Consider the following 17628-nt stretch of genomic DNA (forward strand, 5'->3'; position numbering starts at 1 on the left):
CCCTGCCATCACCCCACTGGTTCCTCGGCCGCTCTGCAGGGGCTCCTTTTCATTTGCTGTCTCCCCATCATGCAAGGCTGGGTCTGTCTTGCTGGCCGCCAGATCCTAGCATGTGGCACAGAGCAGAGTCAACAAATACTATTGAAAGGAAGATTGGGAGGCTCTGGAGGGCACGAGGGGTCTCCCTGGGTCAAAGGTAATGAGTGATTTTTTTTTTTTTAATAAAGACACTTTATTTACAGATAGTACAAAATAAACCACAGGACAAACTACTATGCAGGGGGAGGGATGGCCCCCACAAGAACCCCCCTCCCCATCCCGGAATAACTTATGTAAAAAATTAAAAAGGCCCTAGAAGGAGGGAGGGGCGGGGCTGGAAGCACCTTTGCTGATCAGGGATTGGAGCCGGCAGTCCTCAGCCTTCCCGTTCCAGGGCGGAGTAGACCCTGGCTTGCTCCCTTCCGAGTCCTAGGCTTAGCAAGGAGGGGACACGCTGCAAGGGCAGTTGGTGGCTATTGCAGAGGCGCCTGGGCCGAGGACGCTGACTTCTGACTCTGAAGGGTTGGAGTCAGTGGGTAAGTGGCTTTGGGGGTGGGCGTGGGGTTGGCATTATTGCAGTGCTCCAGCTGACTTCCTCCTGGCCCTGGATGCGGGTCTGCCCCAGGTCCCAGGGAGCAGCTGAGTCGGGGCAGGAATGTGGGGTCCTCAAAGCGACGATGTTGTTGAATCTACCACCTCACGGCCGTTGCAAACGGTGGGGACAAACTGGGAGCCAGACCCTAGGAAAGGAAGCCAGAGATTGGGGCCAAGCCTGAGGTCCCTCCCAGAGAGTGGGCTGCAGAGGAGGCAGGAGTGTGGAGGGAGGCTTCCGCCCCCCTTCACCACTCCCTCTCCTGTCCAGCCTCATCTAAGGAGCACTCCACCTCCAGCCAAGGAATCCCAGCAACCCAAGCAGTGACCCCCACGTGGAGGAGCTGAGGCGGAGCCAGAGCTGCTTAGGGTGAATGCTGACCTTGGCCGAGGCTGGAGCTGGCCCTGGTGGCGGTGCTGCTGAAGCGGCTGGTGGGCGCACGGTGGCTAACCACGTTCTTCTGCGGCTGGAAAAGGATGATGTGCAGCTTGGGCGCAAAGAGACAGCCGAGCACCACAGAGCCGCTGAGGCTGACTGACACGCACATGGTGGTGGTCTGTACCTGGAATGGGTGAAGTCAAGGATGAGTCTGGCCCCAGGACCCCTGCCCAGGCTGTGGGGTTGGGGGCGGGGGGAGATGGTAAGCATCCAACGCCGAGTCTTGGTCCATTTGCCAAGCCCCAAAGGATTTCTAGGAAGGTGGGCACAGTCCCAGCGTCAGCCCGTGGACCACCTTCCCAGGGAGATGAAAATTCCAGCTGAGGGGCTGAACATGCAGGGTGCAGGGGTATCTGTGTGCATCGGAGTGTACGTACTCGTGTGTGTATAAGTGTGTATCTGCATGCATATGTGGGCAGGTACGTGTGCGCGCGTGTGTGCGTGTGCACATGTGTGCATGTGTAGGTACTTGTGCATGTCAAGGTCAGTCCTTAACCACCTAGGATTGGCATGCAAATGCAAATCATATGCAAATGCAGGCTGAGTCCGAGCAGATTCCCTCCCCAGCGCTGGCCTCCACCAACCAGGCAGGTGGCCCAGCAGGTGCAATAGCAGCCAAGCCCAGCCGCCCTGGCCCCCAGCACTGCCCACCATACCTCTGTCCTGGGGGAAAGGGCCTTTGCAGGGGCTCTTGTCTCGATTTTCCTGCTCCTTTAATTGTTAAGATTGTCAGTTCAGACCCTGCTCTACACTCCCAAGCTGAGTGACCTTAGGCAAGGGATTGAACCTCCCTGAGTCTCCGTTTCTTCGTCTGTAAAATGGGGAGAGCCATGGAGTTTACTCCAGCGTCATGAGGACTCACCAAAATGATCCTCTTATTGTCCAGACCTCAGCTCACCTCTCACCTCCTCAAAGAGGTCTTCCCTGACCACCCCATCTGAAGCAGCCATTGCCCCCTTGAAGCTGAGGAGACCTACTGAGACACTCAGTGCCAGTTGGAACTTTGCTTGGAAGCCACAAACTGGGGCACAGTTTCCTCCTGCTTTTACCGTCCTCAGCCCTAGATCCCTGATCTGTTGCTGCTCTGTGCTTCACCTTCTCTGCCGTCCCTGCTTCCATCCCTCAACCCCAGAGCTGCACAGTTCCAGGGGCCGCCATGCCACCCTCCACGGCTCTGCAGGGCATCAGAGCATTGTGCCCTCTGGGCCTGCACAGCCTGATAGCCCCACCATTCCCACTCTCACTGTCCACCCTCACCTCTGCCTCCCTTCCACCATTTGTGCCTCCCCTCCTCAACGAGGGAGGCCAGTGCCCACCCTCTGCTCCAGTCAGCCTCTGTACTGGCTGCCCCCCACTATCTTCTCCACCCAACCTATTCAAACCTGCCTATCTTGCAGAGCCCGATTCAAGGACTCCTCTTCTAAGAAGGCCTCCATGATTCTCTCTACACACACACACACACACACACACACACACACACACACACCTCCCTCTTTTGTGCTCTTCCCAGGACCTTTTGTCAACCGAAACAAGTCAGCAACATTTCCTGACTTAGTTCTTTAGTTGATCCCCTGATCACCCACCCACTAGACCAGGTCTCCCCTTCTGCAGCCAACACCTCAGTGGAGCAGGGTGGCTCATATGGACATATTTCAGCACATGCATCTCCTCGAGCTTCGAGGGTGACATCCAAGTCCTGAAATCTTAGCTCTAACTCCTCCACCTCCTTGGCCATTGCCTAAGGCCCCACTCAACCTTCCCACCTCCCCCTGGGTTCCAGTCCCAACTGGGTCACTGCAAGCTGTGTGCCCCTGGGTGGGTGAGCATCCAGCCTCTTGGAGCCTCAGAGTGATCGGAAGAGTAAACAAGACACCGGGAAACAGAAGGTCCAGTGTCCGCCCCCACCCCCACTGCCACTCTGTAGCAGGTAGCTCACCCGGTAATCACTGGAGGTGACGTAGAAGATTGGCAGGAAGGCCAGCCAGATGATGCAAGTGGTGTACATGGTAAAGCCTATGAATTTGGCCTCGTTGAAGTTCTCGGGGCACTTGCGGGTCTTGAAGGCATAGAGCGTGCAGAGTGCGATGAGGAGCACGTTGTAGGCCAGTGAGCCCAGCATGCTCGCATCTCGATGGTTGCAGCGCAATGTCACCACCTCCCGCCGCTCCGGGGCTGTCTCCTTGCCCGTGCCTGGTGCCTCCACCACCAGCCAGGTGACCACAATGAGCAGCTGGCCCGAGATAAGCGCCAGGCAGATGGCCACCTGCGAGGCAGGACTGATGAAGCGTGGCCGCTGGGCTCCCTCCCGGGCCCCGCCGAAGATGCGTGCAATGCGGTTGGTCTTGGTGAGCAGGGCTGAGTAGCAGACAGAGAAGGCGGTCCCCAAACCGAGGCGCCGTAAGGTGCACACCACCGTGGATGGCTTGGCAATGAAGATGAAGGTCATGCAGTAGCAGAGGAAGACACCGCCCAGCAGGATGTAGCAGAGCTCCCGGCCCGAGGCCTTGACCACCGGCGTGGCATTGTGCCGCACAAAGACACCCAGCACAAAGAGGGTGGCCAGGGCACCCAGGCAGGCGATGGTGACAGGTCCCACGGCCCAGGCATCGCCCCAGCGGATGTACTCCTGGGGCAGCTCAAAGCAGCCAGTCAGGCTGGCGTTGGGCCAGTAGCCCAGGCCACAGTCAGCACAAGTGAACTCGTCCAGCCGGTACTCGTACGGCTGGCAGGGGATGCAGAGCCAGCAGCAGACCTCCCCTGGCTGCACACTCTTCACCTCATTCTGGAGACAGGGCTCACTGCAGCGAGAGGTGGGCAGGGGGCCAGCCGAGGGTGAGGCCCACGGGATGAGGCTGGTGTCCAGGGTCAGGCCTTCTGCCCAGTAGCCCACCTTCTGGTAGCGATAGCGCCCACTGCCCGCCCGCAGATAGGTGAAGATGTTGTAGCGCCCAATGCCATCACCAAAGCGGTCAAAGCGAACCTCACTGTGTGTGTCAGCCGGGCGGAAGGGGGCTGGAGTTGGGGAGGGAAGAAAGGGTGGGATTGGTGGGTAATCTTGATATGACCTCAACCGTCACCCTAGATGGAACCCAAACCCCAGATCTGAGGCCACTCCCTGTTCTTCCCAAGCCTCACCCCAACACTAAAGCTGGCCTTCCCCCCCACCAGCCATTTTTCTAGATGAGAAGCTACAACAAATCTCAACTCTAAACCCCAAATAGAACCCCAACCTCAAAGCCCAGGCAGCTCCACAAACCTAATGCCCACACCAACCCCCAACCATCACTCCCCAAAACCTAGCTTTACACTTAGTCTCCAGTACCTTCCAATCCAGACCCCAGCCCCCAACCTTATCAGAACACACACCACAGCCCTCTCTCCAGACTTAACAGGGACTCCCTCACAGCTAAACTCAGCCTCAGGTCCAGTCCTGGTCCCACTTAATCCTCTCAATGACAAGCCAGCCCCTCTAGTCCTAATACTGACCCCAATCCTAGCTGAACCCCAACTTCAGTGGTCACCTATAACCACTGATGTTCACCAGGATGTGCTCATCAGGCAGCTCACAAGACACTTCTACTCCCCGTCTCTCCTTGCCCAGGAACATCACATCTCCCAGCCAGGCTCAGGAGGAAGCGGAACCCCTGTCATCCCAGGTCCCAGTGAGAAGTTGGGATTTGCACTAGCAGATGATGTGCTTAAGGCCCCATGGTGAATGGTGCAGCCTGGAATCACTTGCAGGTCCCCCGCAGGCCCTGCTCCTTCCAGCCAGCCTCAAAGTCCTCAGCATCCAACTCGAGCTCTCCCATAAATCCCACCCAGCCCAGCGGGCTAAATGGAGCCTTGCTCTAACAGCAACCTGATGCACCTGAATCCAATCCTAACCTCTCCCCCAATTTTCCCACAACTCTGAATGTCAATCTCATTGGAATTATTATTCGTCTTAACCCTGGGCCACTAGGCTTTGGGGGCCCTGGCCCTCTCCCACTGCTCCTACAGTGATGCTTCCTGCAGCACAGTGATGATTCAGATGCATTCATTGTTCGTAAAGCTGGAATGCTGATTAAAATAAATTTTGGTATGGGGTCGCCAGTGTGGCTCAGTTAAGCGTCTGACTCTTGATTTTGGCTCAGGTCATGATCTCAGGTTATGAGATCCAGCCCTGCATCAGGCTCCATGCTCAGCGGGGAGTCTGTGTCTCTCCTTCTCCTTCTGTCCCCACTCATGTGCACTTTCTCTCTCTAAAATAAATAAATATATATTTTAAAAGTCTATAGGGGCACCTGGATGGCTAGGTCAGTTGAGCATCTGCCTTCGGCTTAGGTCATGTCCTGGGGTCCCCGGATCATAGGCTCCCTGCTCAGTGGGAAGGCTGCTTCTCCCTCTGCCCCTCCCCCACTCATGCACGTGCGCTCTCTCTAATAAATAAAATATTAATAAACAAATGTCTATAAAAATAAATTTTGGTATGAAGAGACTGTGGCCATCCTGAATGAAAAATCAGGTCTAGGAATAGAATTTTCCCAGAAAATGGAGTGTCCCCTTATGCTCACTTTCAACCCGTCCTTATTCTGACTCTCACTGTTTTGCTTGAAGGGCCCCAAGTTCCCACTCCCTGCATGATAAAGAGGCAGGAGAGAGAGAGAGAGCAAGGCCTAAGCAGGAACTAGAGACCCTCAAAGTGTAGGACCAGGCCAGAAAGAGGAAGCCCAGTCCTGGCTCCAGTGGGAGTGCTCCCTGTCTAGCCATCCTCATCCTGGCTCTGCCAGCCCCTTGGGGGCCCCCCTACTTGCTGTAGGCTACATTCTCTTAGCCAAGTAATGGAATGTGGGGGACCGCTCCCTCTCATCCTCCAAAGGCCAACAGCCTGGTGGCCTCTGGCCAGCCCCATTACCATCAAACTTGACATTGAGCACGAAGTCCTTGTAGAGCCGGCGCCCATTGACAGGCCGCATTGCGTCGCAGAGTTGGGTGGTGTTGGGGCAGAGGGCTCGGTGCATGTTGTGCAGCGCATGGGCCATGGCATACACTGCATTGACCACAAACATGATCTTGGACTCTTGCTCAAAAGGCACGGCCCGCAGCGAGTGGGCTGCACAATCTCGCCGACGGAAGCTACAGCGGAACCTCTGCTCCCAGAACTCGCGGAACCAAGGGTTCCGGCTGTTGTTCCAGGGGTCCAGGCTCTGGAAGTAGGAGGCGAAGTCGCTGATGGGATAGGAGGCCAGCTCGATAGTGATGGCGCCCTCAGCGGCCCCCTCGCTGCCTGCCACCACGCTCTCCAGGGCCCCCCAGCCATCGCTAGCCACCCAGGTGAAGCTAGCGTTGAGGCGCTGGGTGGCCGCGAGGAGCTCGCGTGCATCCTCAGAACGGGTGAACAGGACAGCCACACGGGCACTGGGCTTCTGCAGCAGGGCTCGCACCACCCCCTCAAATGCTGCGTGGCTCATGGCACGGCCCACCTTCTCTGAGGTGGCCACGCAAATGTTGCGGGCGCGGGCCTCTAGCTCAAAGGCTTCGATGCCTGTCTCGCCATAGTCACCCTCGGATGCCACAGTGGACACGTAAGTCCAGTTGAAGAAGCGGAGGATCTCAGCCATGGCCTTGGCTTGGAAGAAGTCGGGGGGCACTGTGCGGGCAAAGTAGTCATAGCGGGACTTGTCGCTCAGCTTGGCACTGGTGGAGGCATAGCTGATCTGTGGGATCTGGAATAGCCGCAGGAGGTTGGCCACCTGGGGGAGAGGTGGAGCCGGCAAAGATCAGAGATCAGGTCACACTCCAAAGACAGATGTGTTTCTCACAGCTACTCGACCTTGGGATCAAGTGTCTGTGTAGTCAGCCTTGAGGTCTTCCTCACCCCAAAGACCTATATTCTGTCTTGATGTGTCTTGCCTCTGGGGGCAGGGAGTTTTCCACCCCTTCCCAAGGGCTGGGAGAGAGAGGACCTAGGGCTGAGGCACCAGGCTCCTGAGCCACACCAGAACCTCTCTATTGTCCCCCTTCAGATGCATAGCAGTAGCAAAAGTAGGAAGGCCCAAATCCAGGACTGGGAAGAGGCTGGTACTTGGCTGCACAGGGCGGGGTAGGGGCACTAACTGGCATCTGGGATGCTCAGGGCTCTTAGGCTCTCTACCTATGTGGAGCAGGTATCCTTTTCCCAGAGTCCATCCTGATGGAATGATGGAGAAAGAAGGAAAAGTCTTCCCCAGGAAAGAAGACCCAGATCTGTGGGACCTATGGCCCTGAGAGCCCAAGAGTTGGTCTCCATTGGATGGCTGAGCTTGAAATAAACAAGGCTTCCTGCTTACCACTGACTGCCTGGGTCCTGACCCCAAGAGTGGGGTCCAGATAAGGACCTGGTGGGATGGTTAGGTGAGAGCAGGACAAAGCCCAGTTTCCACAGGAGGGAGCTAGGTCCTGTCTTTGCACCTCGGACACAGGCTCTTACTCTGACAGTCTCAACGCCCTCTCGTCTTGTACTTTCTGCCTCTGTGTCCCTGGGCAAGTTAGCAAACCTGAGCCTCAGTTTCTCATTCCTGCCTGACAAGGCTGCTGAGCAGATAAAAATGAGAATCCCTGTGAGGCCACAGTGCCTGGCATATGGAAGACTAGAGGGATTTGGGCAGGAGAGAAAGGGCAGGAATAAGGAGGAATGATGAACAGGCAGGTGCAGCCTAAGGATGAAGGGCTGGGCCTTGTTTTGACTCAGACAAGGAAAAAACAGACCGATGTTGAAGTGTGGGCCCTGCTACAGGAGGCAGGCAGCTTGGGGTGGGAGGAAGGTAACCGGGCTCCTGGAGGTGAATGCATGGAGCCCCGAAGAGAATTGTGGAGAGGGTGGATGCTAGGAAGGCATCCCAGAGGCCCCTGAAGACGACAGCAGGTGGGAGGCGGCAGATGTAGGTGCCTACACAGCCACACCTAAGCTGCTACCGGCCACGTCCGGTAGCTGGGACTAGCAGAACTGGTAATTCACTGCCTGCAGTAGAGGGATGAGCAGACCTGCCTGATCCCAGGCCAGAAGCTGCCTCCATGGTTCAGACTCCTGCTTCATTTCTCCTGAATAAGCAAGCATTCCAGGTCAGGGGTCCTGGCCCTGCCTCTGATTGCAGTGCCCTCAGCCCAGTGCCCTCAGCCGGCCTCCTAGAAGAAGCCAAAGCCCCAGCCAAGGCCTTCCTTGCAAATCCCGACTCTGATCCCAGTTCTGGCCTCATCTGGGAGCCTATTCTGGACACCAGGCAGGTAAGGGTCCAGGCAAGAGGTGGGACCCAGTCTGGGGAGGGGAGGATCCCACCTGGGCTAAAGCAGCCAGGCATGCCCAGGGTTATCAGCTGGGCCAGTACCCTCTGCTTAGCTCTTGTGAGAAAGCAGGAGGAGGGAGGGCCTTGTTCCCTCACCTTGCCATCCCTTCAAATCCTGTACACCCTGAAGACCCAAGGAGACCCTCCCCCTGCCACACACATTCTGCTTCTCTTCCTTTGGGGTCCCCAACCCTGTTTCTCTTCTCTGGGCTGCTCTTGGCTTCTATCTTCCACCTCTTTCCAGCCCATGGAGAGATGATCTGACAGAGCTGGAGGCCCTTGGGCGAGGGCACTAGGGGAATGTCTTCACTTTGCCAGCACCCGCCATCTATAAAGTGGGGTACTAATAACAGCAGCTAATATTGAGTATGCCTCCAATACATGGTTTGCATGTATTATCCCATTGAATTTCCAACACAACCCTAAGAGTGGCAAGTGTTCTGAGTCCTGTTATTCTCTAAGGAGGAAACAGAGGCACAGAGGGAGAAATAATGCCCAGGGTCACATAGTACACAGGGGAGCCAGGGTTCAAACCTGGAGTTCTGACTCAAGAGGCCTGGCTACTAAGCTTCACAGGGCTGTTTAACCTCAGGGAGGGAGTGTGTGTGTGTGTGTGTGTGTGTGTGTGTGTGTGTGTGTTGGAAGCGGGATGTTTTCCTTACACAATTGCTAAAAATCAACCCCCATTATGTGACAGGGGCACTTTCTTAGTATTCCACAAAAAGCTACTTAAAGGAAGCTCCTAGCCCCTTTTCCAATGCATGGTAGCCTGGAGCCCCTGCTCAGAGGGAATTCTGGGCTCCGCCTCCAGACTCCCTCCCCAGCCCGCAGTTGGGCAGCCCCCACATACCTGGATGGAGACATCGCTGTAGGAGCCGCCAATGACACCAGTGATGGCAGTGGGAGCATCGCCGTGGGTGGCGTAAGAGCCGTCGGGGCAGATGTGGCGTGAGCCATCGGCGCCATGGCTAAGCGAGGCACGCACGAAGTCGAGCGCCTGCTCCAGGGCATGTGTGTCTTTGGAACAGCTGTCGAGTATGTGCGCGCCCAGGCGCACACCCGGCAGCAGGCGTGGGTCACGGTTGATGCGGTCCAGTGCAAAAAGCATGGCCTCCAGGCGCTGGATGCCTCGATGCTCATTGACAGGCCCACACTCCTCTGCTGGGCCACCCTTCTGGTGTACCGGGAACAGCCCACCCAGGACCAGGTCCCCCTCCAGGGTCAGCATCTTCTTGGCAGGGCCCTCAGCCACAGCGCCCCATAGCAGCAGTGCCAGGAGCCCAAGCAGTGATCCCATAGTCCCAAAGGGGATGGATGGGTCCAGCAGACCTGGGCCTCCAGGGAATGAGGGTAGAAGCAGCAAAGGCAAAGAAAGGAGGAAACAGGGACCAGAAACGGACAGGCAGGAAGAAAGATAAGAAGGGGCCCAGCTCCTGCAGAGAAAGAGACAGACAGACAAACAGGGAGAAGTGGAACCCAAGAGTGGCTACTCCTCTGACTCTGCCTTCCCCAATTCCCTTCCCTCGGGACTTTTCTAGGGAGCCAGGGAGAGGTAGTATCACAAACTAGGCTGAGAAGCTCCCGGACACCCCTTGGCCTGTTTCTCAGCTTTGTCCTGATCTGGGTCTGTAGATGGGCTCTGTGCCCATTGAATACTCAGCAGAGAGGGAGGGAGGCAGAGAGAAGTCAGGAGACCCCAGCCAACACCAATCCTGCTGTAAATCAGAGTGTATAAGACCTTGCACTAACTTCCTAGGACCCCAAAGTCTATGCCTTTACAGCACGGGCCAGGTTAGAGTATAAACTTGGGGGTCTAGTCCCTATCCTGAGTCTTGCATTTCCAGAGATGGGCAATTGTGACTGAAACCCACCAGGGAAGAGGGAAGGAAAGGCCTCCAAAGGGTAGTTTCCAACATCTAGAGAGACTGGAGCCCAGGTGAGCGCCCAAAGGTCCTAGCCCCTAGTTCTTAAAAATCCATCCCAGAGCCCCCTGACTGAGGAAGTAATAGAGACTCTAGGCCCTGGGAGTTTGACAGCAAGGTGGAGAGGTTGGCCCCAGGGAGGGACACTAAGGTGGCCACAGGTCTTAAATCAATAGGGAAAGTAGATGTGAGCATACATGTGTCCAGGGTCAGGGGCAGTTCATCTGGTCAGAATCTCTAAAAGAGTGCTCAAGGTGAGACTTTTGGACACCTTAGCTCTGCATAGAATGCTGTTTGAGACTTTATGCCCCTGTTTTTTCTTCAGCTCAGATCCAAGCAGAGAGTCATCATCTCTAATCTCCCTATTCTCATCCTCTCCCCATCCTGTCCGCCCTGGCCCTGGCCCTCGGGGACTCCTCCTTCCCTCTTCCACTCTGCGCTTCATTTGTACCCCAGCTACCCTCCCAGATGCCCACCCCACACAGGCTCTCACATTCATACAGGCTTGGGAATGCTAGGAGAAGGAAACTGAGGCTGAAGAAGGACAGCCACTAGTTCAAGGACCCCATGTCCTGGTCAGAGAGATTGGGATTCTTCACTTTGTCCCTCAACTCCTCAGGGTTAATCTCCCCCTGCTGCCAGGGCAGGGGGACTGGGATCCTGTGGGTACTCGGAAAGAAGCAGCTCAACCAGGCAACCAGGAGAGAGAGGCAAGCATGAAGACCAGGACAGATGGTGAAGGGACCCAGATGGGGGCTGAGGTCCAAACTGGTCAAGACCACAAGCCTCCCACAGGGGCAGCCAGGACCAAAATCCAGACAGGGACAATACCCTGAAGGGAGACAGAACCCCAGAGGGGGGCAGCCAGGGGGCCTGGGCCACGAAATCTGGGCAGGGAGTGATTGAGCCCAAGAGGCTGACACAAAGAGGCACAGACAGAAAGACAGACCAAAGGATGGAAGGAGAGGAAGAACGAAGGAGCGTGATGCAGGGTGTGCGTTCTCTGGGGAAGAAAGGCGGGATGCCTGGGGCTGTCTTCCCGCTTCCCGGATATCCTGGCGAGCACTGTCTGGACGCCTCGGCCGGGAGCCCCAGAACTCGAGGGCCCGCGGGTCTCCGGGACATGGGGTCAGGATTGATAAGGTCGGCGGAGGCCGCGGCACCACGGGCTTACCCTACCTGGCGTGCCCGACTCCGGCGCGGAGAGAAACGGAGAGGAGCCGGGGGCGCAGGGTTCCAGCTCGCGCTCGCAGGCTTGCTCCCTCGCTCAGCAGCTCTGCGCTCTCCGCCCGCCCGCTCGCCCGGCCGCTTTCAATCGCAGCCCGCCCCGCCCCTGGCCCTGGCCCGCCCCCAGCCCCTCCTCCGTTCCTCCCCACTCCGGATCTCCCGCTCCCAACCCGGCCTCCGCCTCCCTCCAGACTCCTGCACACAGCTCCTCGCCCTGCGCCTCTGGCTCGGGTTCTTCGCGGGGCTTCCGTCCCGGAGCTGTCCACCGCGTGGTGCTGAATCCTCGGGCGCTCCCGCTCTGCGCAGGAGCAGGTGCCTATCGGCCCCCTCCACCCCGCGGTCAAATTGCAGCCCACAGAGCAGCGGGCATGGGACACGGGGCCAGGAAGGTCACTGAGCCCCAGGAGGTGCGCACAGTGTTATGGGGTCCCATCTTTGAGAGCGGAGGGGCTAGCTTGAGGGTTGCAAGGTGCCATTTGGAGATAGGTAAGGGGGCACGTGGGAAATAGGTAGAGAGCTTAGCCTGCTGGGACAAGTCTGTCCCCATCCTCACATCCGTTCTCTTAATCCACAGACTGCAGCTCAGTCCATATGCCAGGCTTGGGGTAGGGGCACGTATCTTTGGCCCCATGTGAGAGCTGGGGCCTGAGTCACTAGGAGGAAGAGATGGGGGGTGGATGGTCAGAGGAGGACGGGGCCTCCTCTTCCTGCAGACGACCTTTAAAGCTGCTACCCACCTCCCCCCACCCCACACACACACTCAGCCCTGACCTCCTCCTCCACCAACCTCACTGATCCCCACCCTCATGTACAAAGGGCATTTATGGCAAAGAGATATCAACCTGGGGTGTATGTGGGGGGGGTGCTGCAGGGCCAGGGACTAGGGTCAACCCTAAGGCACATGCTGGGGCTGGCAGGGGGGGTGAAGATGAGGCTCCTGAAACTGGCTGCTGCGTAGGAGGGAATGGGAGCTGGAGCCCAAGCAGAGGGAGGACAGCTCTGAGAAGATGCTCTTGACTCTTCTTCCCTCCTGCAGCAGAATGGAGGATGCCCCTGGGTAGAAGGTGGTGGATAAACTGCAGCACCCAAATGTGCTGAAGGGTTTGGAGAGGGGGCTCGCACCCAGGTTTAGCCTCAGAGCCTGCACACACACCAGGTGCTAAGGCACACAGCATCCCTACACATGCTCCCCCGGCACTGCCCTTTCTTCCACAGGTGTCAGTACAAAGCTAGCTCAGACACATGCTAATGAGCACATGCCAAGCCCAGGTCCCTCTGGCACATACACCTACATGTGCGTGTCGCAGTTAAGGGGGAGGGGTGTCACCAAGGAAGGACAGGCTTTTTCTCTGGACACAGAAACCCAATGCCCCACTGTGCTGGGAAAAGCACAGCTGTGAAACAAACACATCAAACCCAAACAAACCCAAACTCCACTGCTAATGGGAGGTGAGGTGACAGCAGGATGAGGGTTCAGAGTTGTCAGACAAGGCTGGAGAGACAGATACACCGTCTTCCAGCTCTGGCTAGTTCAAAGCAACTGCTGCCTGGGGCAGGTGAGCAATGAGCTGGGCCCTTGGAGCAGAAGGGTTGATAGCAGCAGGGTGCTGAGGTAAGAGGAGCTGCATAGCAATCCCGGCCCACTCACTAAGACAGCCTCACAAAACACCTAGGGCTTTAACACAGCACCAGTCCCGAGGCCCATTATGCGGCCCAGCAAGTGGGCTACACAGTCCTGTTGCAGCGCGCAGAGCTGCAGTTATGCACCCAGCTATGCGGCCACCACTCCCAGCTGTGCACACACAGACAGCCACCCAGCACTACAGAGCTGCACATATGGACATGGCCACACAGAGACGTACGTGCAACCTCACACACAGCTGTACACACAGATGCAGCAGTAACACATAGCTTTGCATGCAGACACACAACTGTATTCATCGACACAAAGTCACATACATAGAGCCATACGAGTCTACACACAGCTAAACTCACAGACACAGCTGAACTGACCTATAGCTTTACATGTGGACACACAGAAAAGTACACAGCTTTACACATGAATACACAATACAGCTGTACACAGACACATAGCTGCACACAGACAGCTGTATGTGGACAAAGCCCCCAGAGTGATGCTCCTAGCTAGCCGGCCTCACACCCCTATTAGTACCGCCACATACAGTTAACAGCATCACGTGCACATAACCACATAGCCATCTGCACAAATACAGCCGTACCCAGCCCCAACCATATCCTACTGCCTGCTTGGGCCCAGCTTGCCACCACGAGCAGACGCATCCATGGTTACACACAGAACCAAACGCATGTGTGCATGTATGTGCATGTACACACACGGGTACACAGACACTGGCAGGCAAGCAGGGACGGCCTCACCTGCTGAGCAGATACCAGCATAAGCCCAGCCACACTCAAACCACAGACACAAAGGCATCCCTTGGAAGCAAAGGCAGGCTGTGAGCTCCCCACTCCTGAGCCCTGAAGGGCACCCCATGCTGGGCTCGCTCTCCCCTTGACCTGCTCTGCCTGTTGCCCAGCAGCCTGGGGGAGCCTCTGGGGCTGCTGCAATGGACGAGCAGGCGTCACCTGGGGCCACAAAGCCGGGAGTGGAGGGCCTTCAATACCGCTTTCGTCCTCTCACCCCAGAGTACCTTGCCATATTTCCTCCTCCCCTCAGGCTGGGGGTACTCCTGCCCACTCCCAGCCTATCTGCACAGGGCTCCTTGAGGTGAAATACACACACAAATGCACAGCCCAAATCCAGGTGAAACGAGAAAATCTTTTGCTTTATTCTGAGTCCTGGAAGCTCCAATGTGAATCTGAAAAAACATGTCAGGGGGGTGGTAGCCCCGGGGTCTGGGTGCAGAATACAGTCCCTGGCTCCTTTGGCCCTGGGAGCCGAGAGGCCAGTAAGAAGGCTTAGCTAGGGCCCGGGGCAGTGGAAATCAGGTCCCCCCGAGACCCCTGGCCCCAGCCTGGGCCTGAGAGGTGAAGGAGGAAGAGGACTGGAGAGTCTTCTCAGTTCCTTAGCAAATGCACCCCAGGAGGGTGCGGGCCTAGGGCTACTCCTCACCCTTCTCAGGAGTACTAGGTTCCCGGGGCCACTTGGAAGCCCCAAGGGGCTCAGCCTCAGGGCTCAGCCTTGGCTCCCCCAGGGGTCCCTCGCCTTCCAGGTCCAGCTCCTCAAAGGAAGAGCCACTGGCACCTGACTCGCTATAGCTGTGCTCACTGCGGGTGTCACCATCGTCCCAGCCACGGCTGCTCACCCCAGGGGACAGTGTGGTAGCTGAAGTCTCCCGGCTGCCAGGACCCACCTCCAGGCTCACAGAACTTGTGTCACTCATCGTATCAGCTCCTGGGCCAGGAAGAGGGAACACACGTTAACTAGGACCCCCATCCCCTCTTCCAGGGAGAGGACAGACACCCTACCACTTGCTCAGGAACCAGCATGCACAGTGTGCTCGTGAATAATAAAGTGGGCCCTAGCTCAGGAGGCTCATTCTAGCTGCCCTCTGCCCTGACCAGAGCTGCATGCACAGGGCAAAGGGAGAGGGAGGGAGAGGAGGGCAGCCTGTGCACTCCTCTCCCTCCCCCTGAGTTAGCCTCACAACTCCCTGCGCTCCCACAAAGCCTGCTGCTCCCCACCCCCCAACAGTCCATTAAGGACCACTCAGCCCTGAGGTGAGGAGCTGAGGGTAGAACAAAGAGATTCAAGTAATGTCCCCTCCTCCACACCTCATTTCAGGCTTGGAGAGAGGTTTGTCCAAGGCCAGCTATAGACAGTGCCCATAAGGCATGAGGACAGGAGAATGGACCAGGAGGCCTACTCTCTTGTCCCCTCCCCCATGTGGGGCTCCCCAAGGAAGAGCCATATCCAGGAAGGCAGCTGGCCTCAGCCTCTGGCCCCCGTTGAGCCCTGATTTGAGGAGGCAGCTAGGGCAGGGAGAAGTGGGATGGAGAAGTCCGGAGAAACCAGTTGCAAGGAAGGAGGGTACTAGGATAAAGCATTTTAAGGGCTTTCTTCCCCTATGCCTGGGTCACCCCAGAGGAGCCCTTAATTATCCCCAACCATTACTGGTGGTTCCTGAGCCACAAAGCAGCAGAAGGGGACCATGAGAGCACTCTGCTGGCAGCTGGAAAGCCCTGAGACAGGGCTGAGGGTCCAGATCCCTCCGAGTCTGTTCCTTCCACCCTAACACGTCCTCCAGGCAAGTAGACACTTCATTTGCCCTGTTCAGGAGCAATCCTTCAATTCATCTCCCCAGATCAGAGGCAGTGACAACAGTTGGCGGGGGGTGGGAGGGGGAACAGGAAGGGACAAAGAGCTCAGGCCCACTGTGTAGGAATCCAGATTGAGAGAAGGCTGATATGCCTCCCTTCTGTGTGAGAGGGAGAGGGGCAGCTGTCAAACATCAGAGGTGAGGGATGGGCCAATTTGCCCAGATCCTGTCTCCATGGTGATGCAGCCCCAAGCCAGGAGCAGCTGGGGACTGCTTGGCATTTGGACTTGGCCTGGAACTTCCACTGCACCTCAGATGGGGACTAAAATAAGTGTGGGGGGCATTTGGGATCTGCTCCTCCAGTTCCCTCGGCCCCGAGAAGATGCCCCTTGGGTCTACTGGCAGAGGGGAGATGGGCTCTGGAAGTGCCAGCCTACTGGCCCAGGGTCCTCTTCTTGCTGGGGCCCCAGTCATGGCTCCCAGAATAGAGGCAGCCAAGAGTGAGCCTGAGCTTTACCGAGTTATGGGTGGTTCCTTCTGACTCTGGGGCAGGACTCCAGCCCCTTATTCACTCCTTAAATGGGGATAATCAGTGCCCCAGGGGCTGCAGGCCTGAAAGGAACAAATGAAATGGGGCTCCTAGGCCCCATTAAGCTGTCATGTTCCACCAGCCCACCTACCCAATGGCTCTCTTGGGACCTGGGTATGGGAACCTGTCTGCTCGCCAGGAGGCTGACTCCTTCCTCTCCCAGCTCCTAGGCTAGGAATAATCAGAGGATGGAGCCCAGGGATGCCCCTTCAGGCTGGCACCCAGTATGCTAATATGAGGCCAGCCCCTGTGGGGACATGTGGACACTTCTGGCAAATGAGTCCAAGGCAGGGAAATGGCATCCCTCCAGCCCCACCAAGGTCTGCACCAGAGGAAGTTCCAGAGTCTTGGGCATGTGTCCCAGGGCAGAAAAGGCCAGGCAAGGAAGGGCAGCACCTAAGTCTCCAGAGCTGCTGGGGCAGAGAATGAAGCTGCCACCTTCACCCCAATCTCTCCCTCCTCCACTGCCCACAGCCAGTGCAAGATCAAATATTCATTGCCTCTCTGGAGCTAAATAATACATCAATGTAATAACAGGCATAAGGCAGCTAATCACCCCCTTTCACCTCTTAGCCCAAGTGGGGGACCCAGTGGGGAGGCAGTCAGGGGCAGGCCAAGCCCTGGGCAGCCAGGCGCCCAGTACACACTGCCGTGCAAATGGCATGCACCTGGCAGGCACACTCAGAGTCCTTCCTGGGTGTCAGGGCAGACCCTGTCAGAGGTGGGCAGACCCCTAACCCCCCGCCGCCCCCCAGGGAGTGGGCGGGCAGGCTAGTGGGGAACACAGGCCAAGGCGCTGGGGGCGTGGGACACCCGCTGAAGCCAGCTGTAGCGGGTGCCAAGCAGTCCTTCAACACCCCTGGTAGGCGGTGTTTGGGAGAGAAGCTGGGTGGGTGGGCCAAGGACTGGAGTGTAGGCTGCAGAGGGAGGTCGAAGGAAGGTCAAGACACTCTCCCTTCCTGCCCTGGAGACTGCCTGGGCTTGCTGACCTTGTGCCATGTCTTGTGCTCACAGTAGGAATGTCTGCCGGGCATTACCAGGCGGGTGGGAACAGTGCCCCATGGAGGTAATTAAACAGCAGATGAAGTTAACTGTGTTGGACACGGCCTCTAGGGAGTAGAGACTGCCTCTCAGTACCCCTACCCCCCACCACAACATACGCCTCTCTAGGGTGACCTTGGCTATTGGAGATTGGTTGGACAGAGGAAGTCTCCCAAAGAAGGAGGGACAGCTGCTCTCCTCCCAGCTGTCCACTGGGGGGAGTGGACCACTCCCACAG

The 17628-nt window shown here is 57.1% G+C and overlaps 2 protein-coding genes across 6 annotated transcripts in view; both read right to left on the minus strand.

Moving 5' to 3' along the window:
* Positions 1-357: 357 nt before the first annotated feature.
* GRM2 (glutamate metabotropic receptor 2) lies at positions 358-11610 on the minus strand. 2 transcript variants are annotated; one of them, XM_036074902.2, is made up of 6 exons: positions 11472-11610; positions 9221-9803; positions 5964-6801; positions 3006-4081; positions 1013-1193; positions 358-779 (listed from the first exon to the last, which is right to left on the minus strand). In XM_036074902.2, exons 2-6 carry the CDS (start codon positions 9665-9667, stop codon positions 706-708), a joined length of 2616 nt encoding a protein of 871 aa, XP_035930795.1. In that variant the 5' UTR covers positions 9668-9803; positions 11472-11610; the 3' UTR covers positions 358-705. The 2 variants fall into 2 exon arrangements, 1 of the variants encoding a protein (XP_035930795.1); XR_013449747.1 differs by lacking the exon at positions 358-779 and adding an exon at positions 1726-1880 and having other exon boundaries at positions 1057-1193; positions 9221-11610.
* Positions 11611-14305: 2695 nt separating this feature from the next.
* TEX264 (testis expressed 264, ER-phagy receptor) overlaps positions 14306-17628 on the minus strand; it is a 30280-nt gene continuing 26957 nt past the window's right edge. For all 4 annotated transcript variants that reach the window (XM_036074907.2, XM_036074903.2, XM_036074905.2 and 1 more), the window contains one exon: positions 14306-14895. In XM_036074907.2, coding sequence (XP_035930800.1) covers positions 14603-14895 — 293 coding nt within the window. In that variant the 3' untranslated portion in view covers positions 14306-14602. The remainder of the gene's footprint in view (positions 14896-17628) is intronic.

The sequence above is a fragment of the Halichoerus grypus genome, chromosome 1 (assembly GCF_964656455.1).
Source record: "Halichoerus grypus chromosome 1, mHalGry1.hap1.1, whole genome shotgun sequence".
In the NCBI taxonomy this organism is placed as follows: domain Eukaryota; kingdom Metazoa; phylum Chordata; class Mammalia; order Carnivora; family Phocidae; genus Halichoerus; species Halichoerus grypus.

Coding starts and splice junctions, on each gene's coding strand:
- GRM2 (XM_036074902.2), bottom strand. CDS start 9,667: ATGGGATCACTGCTTGGGCTCCTGGCACTGCTGCTATGGGGCGCTGTG. Junction 4,082..5,963: donor GCTCAATGTCAAGTTTGATG/GTAATGGGGCTG, acceptor CCCCAACTCCAG/CCCCCTTCCGCCCGGCTGAC. Junction 780..1,012: donor CAGCTCCAGCCTCGGCCAAG/GTCAGCATTCAC, acceptor TTCCTTTCCTAG/GGTCTGGCTCCCAGTTTGTC.